The sequence below is a fragment of the Drosophila tropicalis genome, unplaced genomic scaffold, assembly GCF_018151085.1.
Source record: "Drosophila tropicalis isolate 14030-0801.00 unplaced genomic scaffold, ASM1815108v1 contig_867, whole genome shotgun sequence".
In the NCBI taxonomy this organism is placed as follows: Eukaryota; Metazoa; Arthropoda; class Insecta; order Diptera; family Drosophilidae; genus Drosophila; species Drosophila tropicalis.
The window spans coordinates 2,951,576-2,958,419 of NW_027173362.1; the positions used below are offsets into that span (position 1 = coordinate 2,951,576).

At 35.3% G+C, this 6,844-nt stretch overlaps 1 protein-coding gene across 2 annotated transcripts; it reads left to right on the top strand.

The window, feature by feature from the left end:
* Nucleotides 1-650: 650 nt before the first annotated feature.
* On the top strand, nucleotides 651-4,362 carry Idh3a (isocitrate dehydrogenase [NAD] subunit alpha, mitochondrial). Of its 2 annotated transcripts, XM_068298515.1 has the most exons (6): nucleotides 705-766; nucleotides 1,055-1,123; nucleotides 2,145-2,312; nucleotides 2,388-2,782; nucleotides 2,856-2,991; nucleotides 3,058-4,362. In XM_068298515.1, exons 1-6 carry the CDS (start codon nucleotides 740-742, stop codon nucleotides 3,394-3,396), a joined length of 1,134 nt encoding a protein of 377 aa, XP_068154616.1. In that variant the 5' UTR covers nucleotides 705-739; the 3' UTR covers nucleotides 3,397-4,362. The 2 variants fall into 2 exon arrangements, with proteins under 2 accessions (XP_068154617.1, XP_068154616.1); XM_068298516.1 differs by lacking the exon at nucleotides 1,055-1,123 and having other exon boundaries at nucleotides 651-766.
* Nucleotides 4,363-6,844: the final 2,482 nt, after the last annotated feature.

The window sequence follows — 6,844 nt, forward strand, 5'->3', positions numbered from 1 at the left end:
GCTGCTGCGGCTGCGGCTGCGGCAGCTTCGAGCCAAGTTAAACAAAATCCCATGCGTTAAAAGCGAAACATGTCCGACAACTGAAATACCCGTTAGTTGTGTAAGTTAAACTCTGGGGAACTGAATAAGTGAGAGAAGTTTTCGAATTACCAAGAATAAAAAAGGGTGGAATAGTTTGTTTTGTTTATTTTTAAATAATAAAAAATGTTTAAGCTCAGATAAAATGTAATGATTCAATATTTAAACAATTGAAATACATTGCTTAGTATTTTTAAATGCAATCATTTTTATAATTTTAATATTGCCATCACATCTATTAGCAAATGCTTAAGAGTTAATCGTCCTTTGAAGCAGTAAAATTGTTTAATTTATTATTTTTTGACATTTTCAATCATAAATTCAATTTGGGAAAATTAATTTTCCGAATTTCTGTTTAGCTAGATTTGAATTTACCCGCGTACATGTAGGCTGTTATTTTAACAAGTACTGTTAGTCAACATACATTTACATTAAACATAAGTTGCATACTTCTAGGAGGCTATAGTTGTAACTCATTTGACTCCAAGTAGGTGGCGCTGCCGATAATTTATCGACAGTGTGCGCAAGCCAGCGTGTTGTCACTAACGATATCGATAATTTGCCAATTTTAGATTTGCTAGTTTTCCGCAAGGTGGCGACTACGGCGGGCGCAAATTAAGTGCAAAGAAGTTTAGAAGAAATTAAATAAATACATAACACAATGGCTGCTAGATTTATACAAAAAATTGTAAGAATAAAAAGTGTAGGAGAAAAAGAAGCGATCGCCAGTTACGGCAAAGCATATTTTCAAAACAGGCGCCCAACTCAACTGCCTCCCTTTGAGTCCCTCACCGAAAAAAAACGAACCATTCAATTGGATAATAGTGCAAATATATCAACTAACAATTGACATAATATAATTTTGTTTCTGTTTCTTGTTTCAACCAAAAACCAACTATAAACAACCAAAAAAAACAAATGCCAAATTAACACAATACATTACGCAAAACAATTTGCAAATCCTCCTAACCGCCAGCTCAAGCAATTGGGTCTGGGTCTGAGAGTGGAGGCGCGTGATGCGGCCCCTGCCATTATTAAAGCCCAGGTTTGTCTACCATAAACAGCGATTCTGGACAGGATTGTGAGAAGGCTCTCGATTTTCTCTGTCTCAGAGAATTAGACGTGTCTGGGTCCTTCTCGCAAAACAGAAAAAAATTGAAAAATTCGAATGAATTAGAATCTTTTACATAACCCACACACACACTAACGCTCACACAAACAGTGGGAGGCACATACACACACACACACCCTCCATACGTTTGCATGCTCGGCGATACCGATAACGATAACGAAAAGACAAAGACGACGCGTGCTGTTTGGCTTTAAAGTTCTTCAATAAGGCAAAGGGGTGGACCCGCACTCGCCAGGTGCTTACGTAGATCAGATTTTCCCCAATTCCCCCTACTTAGGCGTGCTTGATAACCAAAGCCTTTATCAGTACAATTTAATTAATATAAAGAGCCAAAAGACTTAAACACTTCAAACCCCCCCACAATGAGTCCCTCACCCATAATTCTCGACTGGCTGCAGCAGCTGACCGACGACAGATATGTTTGTCTCGCAGTTGTAGTCATTATGTAATCTTGCCTATGCTTTTGTCGCTCCCTCTTACCTCTCATCCTTGGTAGAATCGTTACACGAAGAGACACCCGGCAACGAAAACTCAAAATGTGTGCATAATTTCTCTATCTGACTTGAAAATCTTTACCTTTACACATAACCTTCTTTTTTTGTTTCATGAAACAGGGTGTTGCCAGAAATGATCACTCATCCTTACGAAGGATGTTAGAATGGACGTCCATTCGAATTTATTTATAACAAACGTACTAACTTGGTCTTTTAATCAACCGATTAACAATATCTCAACCTGATCGCCGATTGATGGTCAATTGCTAATCAGTTTTCAAATGATTGATTTAATTGAAATCGATCAACAAATGTTGTAAAGATAATCGTATATTTTGGCTTTAATTGGTTAGAACAAGATCAACTTGAGTCCTTTAGAATGATTGAATTTGAACATTTTAATTCATGTTAATTTCTGAAATATTTTGTAAATCTTTTAGGTTAACACAACACCCGCTGCCAGTCGTGCCTACTCCTCGGGCACCAAAAAGGTCACACTGATTCCCGGAGATGGCATTGGCCCTGAGATTTCGGCTGCTGTGCAAAAGATTTTCACTGCCGCTAATGTGCCCATCGAATGGGAAGCCGTCGATGTGACGCCCGTGCGTGTAAGTATGATCTATTCCATGGACACACAGCTCAGAATCCTGATAAAGTGGGAGTTATTTTTGTATCTTTTATAGGGACCCGATGGAAAATTCGGCATTCCCCAAGCGGCCATCGATTCGGTCAACACCAATAAGATTGGCCTTAAGGGACCACTGATGACACCAGTCGGCAAGGGTCATCGCTCCCTCAACTTGGCTCTGCGCAAGGAGTTCAATCTGTATGCCAATGTGCGTCCCTGCCGCAGTTTGGAGGGCTACAAAACCCTCTACGATGATGTCGATGTGGTGACCATTCGTGAGAACACCGAGGGTGAATATTCGGGCATTGAGCACGAGATTGTCGATGGTGTCGTTCAGAGTATCAAACTGATCACCGAGGAGGCATCGAAACGTGTGGCCGAATATGCCTTCCAATATGCCAAGAATAATAACCGCAGGAAGGTGACCGTTGTCCACAAGGCCAACATTATGTAAGTTATATTAACTCAATCCAATTACATGTACATTCTTTTCATAAAAATCTAAACCTCTCTCTCTCCATAGGCGCATGTCTGATGGTCTGTTCCTGCGCTGCGTACGCGATATGGCCCAGAAATTCCCGGAAATTCAATTTGAAGAGAAGTATCTGGATACCGTGTGCCTGAATATGGTACAGAATCCCAAGAAATATGATGTCCTGGTAAATATTTTGAATCTAAACCGAGATTAGCTCCCAAGAAATTACTGAACTAATTCCATAATTTAGGTCATGCCCAATCTGTATGGTGATATTTTGTCTGATATGTGCGCTGGTTTGGTGGGCGGTCTGGGCCTGACACCATCTGGCAATATGGGTCTGAATGGTGCTTTGTTCGAGTCGGTCCATGGTACTGCTCCCGATATTGCTGGCAAGGATTTGGCCAATCCCACTGCCTTGCTGCTCTCCGCAGTAATGATGCTGCGTCATATGGAGCTCAATTCGTATGCGGATAAGATTGAGCGTGCTGCCTTCGAGACCATCAAGGAGAGCAAATATCTGACTGGCGATTTGGGTGGACGGGCCAAGTGCTCGGAGTTTACAAACGAGATCTGTGCCAAACTGTAAATGGTTTTGCAGCTGCCGCCTCTCTGATGCCCGCCCCAAAAACCGCTCGTAGCCCGTTGTCAACCCGTTGCTAAGAAAACATTTGTGCCCTGGATGCAGCAGTAGTAGTAGTAGAAGATTAAGATGATGATGCAGTTTAAGATCAACCCAGACACTCGCTTTTCAAACCAAAAAAGAAGTCAAGAAAAATACCACAAATAACTAGAACAACCAACAACCAAGCAACACACAAAACTTAGCCGCAATTATATTATTTTTTTTTTTTTTTTTTGCTTTTTTTATAGGTCCTTTAAAATTTTTTATACTTTTTTTTTAAAAAAGAAAATCTAAATATTGTTTGCACCCGCCCGCCACCCCGGTAATACCTTGAAACAGTCTACCTAAAGTATTTTTATGTTCGAATACTTAATTGTACATTATTAATTATATTATTTGCTTAGGCCAAATTTCTTGTTGAATTGAAACACACAAAAAGAAACGACGAACCAAAAGTATTTCTTATATTTTTTTCGGTATTCCTTCCCGCCCAATCCCAAAATTTATTGTAATTGTAAAAATAATTAATTTATTATTATTATCCCAATTTTTTTTTTCTTTTTGTACACCAATTGTACAGGAAATATAGGACAAAGTTTGAAAGTTGAGTCTCTGCGTGTGAGTGTGTGTGTGTGCAAGGAATAAAGTAAAGTAGTAGTCAAGAAAAGGATATTAAGACAGAGAGGAGAGAATAAAAAGGAAGTAAGAACAATAATATGTTTCAATAATTAACATTAAACGGAACTATACAAAAACCACTCACAACACATTATATTGGACACTTATGAGTTAGATCCAACCAACTATTGAAAAGTTTAAACAATTTGTTAATTGATAATTAAGCGAAATGTAAAATGCAAAATGCAAATGCGTCATGCAATTGTTGAAACAAAACGAAAAACTCAATAAAAGTGAAAGAAACAAACAAAACATTATCAATTAATTATTATTATATTCTTATTGAAATCTCCCGCAAAGTCGTAAAAATCTAAAAATAATATATATTTTCTCTCGGTTTCAGTCTCTAGCATGCAAAATGAATCTCTTGGATGAAGCCAAAGTGAACAAAATTACAATCCACTTGCAATTCTAGGCTAATTCTTTCTCTTTCACGCTAAAAGATTTTGTAGTTGTAGCGCGGGTGCGAAAGAAATAAACCAAAACAGATTGAAATGGCAATAGTGTTTGTTATTTTAAGAGAATACAATAATTTAAAGTATGAAATGCTTAGATTTGTAGGAATTAGTGATGTAAATTTCAATCTAAACATCGAGGTCAATGTTCATCCAAGTTCTCCAATATAAATAACACAGGCCAACATTTTTGAGGTCATGAAAAAAATGCGTTCAAATTATTCAAAATGACCTAATTTGCAATATATTATTCCATGATATAAGCATAATATTGTATTAAAAACATTATTATTTTATCCTATTAATATATTAGGCTTGATTGAAAAGAAATTTACAAAATATCAAAGAGTTATATTTTTTGTTATAATACAATCTGGATATAGTTCTATAATGAGTAAAATTTGAACCAAAAAGTATGCTATAGGGATTTCAAGAATTGTCTGCTTTTTAATTTTAAAGAATTATGGGAATCTGCTGCGTGTAACATATTGTTTATTAGTTATATGTGCAAACAAGAACTAATTTTCTTACACAGAATATTCTAAAATCTGTTAAAAAAGTAGACAATATTTCTTTAAACTGTCTATAGTATACTTTTGGGTGCCTATTTTCCAACCCAAGACATCCAGATTTCACAAAATCTGGACGTGATGGACAAAAACCACAGTCAGAATCAGCGTACCCGAATTAGTTAGGAACACCTCTAAAGTTAACGCCAGCAAAAATCATGTCGGCCTGTGTAATCCACAAACTCGATATATCGATGCTTTACTGAATCAATAAAGCTCACTTTTATCAACAAAGTTATGCTCTCATAATATTATTAAAAATTATTCTGAAATGAATAAAGTATTTACCAATAAAACGCTCTTGTATGTCTAATTGTAAGTACTTTCGGGGTATATGTAGTTTCCATCACAAAATTCTGTTTAGCTGTTTTAGGCTTTCTCTGTGAACCCATTTACCTTACCTTTGTTGTAATTATGAAAGAAATACGTTTAAAGTCACAATCAAATGAATATTTAAAGAGGCCTTTTGAAGGCAGCTGCATTTAACTATATACATAATAAAGTTGCCTGTTTTGTTGTTATAGCCATCTTTGGTTGTCGGACATTTTGGAGCCCAAGGTTCTATCAATCCGCACCCAACACGCACCAATAAACTGGGTCACATCTTTAAAATTGACTTCTTATTCGCGCTTCTGGACAGTATAACAGAACAACAGCGGGACAATCGTGTTTTTATCCGAATCCTCAATATTTAAAATACTAAGATAAATCCTCTTCATTCAGCGAAATGTATATTCAGCAAGAAGACTCCGATGGATCCGGTATTACACTACCACAATTTTCCTGATTTCACGATTTTTAAGGGTCAAGTTTGAATTCTAATTCTGTGGGATCTACATACATATATTTTTCATGAATTCTTCTTCCAAATTGATTGGTTAAGACCATTACTTTGACTGGTAATTTGTAGCTTGTATTAAGTCTATATCATGTAATACTCTCCTCAGTCTGTCTGAAAGTTTTTTAACCGACTCTTAATCAAATGGAGTTAAGATTTCCATGCGTTATATTGACCCGCCTCCTAAAAATATTCAATTGTGTAAACGAATCACAAAACGATGAGTTAATGCTTTGCGTAATCTATTTCAGTTAATATAGATCAAACATAAAAGTCCAAACAATGTTTTTGTAACGTTTTCTTGGTCATTTCAAATTGATTTTTGAGGTTAGAAGCTACATAACCCCAAAAATTTTGGATACTACCAATTGAATACGGCTAGCTAAGTTTATTAGACCACTACGGCCTACTAAAATACGGATTAAACTGTTATATTACCAAAATTACCGTTACAAATAAAGGCTTTTAGATAATTTTTGTTTTTTCTTACATTAAAATTAATTAATTTATTCAATTTGTTTATGCATTTTTTTTTTTTTTTTTTTTTTTTGTTGCTGCTGCTTTACACATACATTGACATCTTGTTACATGTTCTTTAATTAAGGTTTTATGTTTCCGTTTTACTTTTGTTTTGTTTTATGTTTCCGTTTTTCTTTTGTTTTGTTTTTTTTTTTTATATATATTTTTTGTTTTACTTAATTATTTGTATATATTTTTATATATATATTCTCGATCTATATATATATGTGGGTGTTTGTGTCTAAAAAAAAATATAAACTTTATAGTTTCTTCGATATTTGTTTATAAACCTAATGTTTGCATTCTTTTGTTGGTTTCTTTAAATTTATATATATATATATTTATTTTTTTTT

What these genes read in the sequence shown, in the direction of transcription:
- Idh3a (XM_068298515.1), top strand. Translation starts at nt 740, where the DNA reads ATGGCTGCTAGATTTATACAAAAAATT. An exon ending in TCGATGTGACGCCCGTGCGT is followed by an intron (nt 2,313 to 2,387) that starts GTAAGTATGATC and finishes TATCTTTTATAG; the next exon opens with GGACCCGATGGAAAATTCGG. An exon ending in CCAAGAAATATGATGTCCTG is followed by an intron (nt 2,992 to 3,057) that starts GTAAATATTTTG and finishes TCCATAATTTAG; the next exon opens with GTCATGCCCAATCTGTATGG.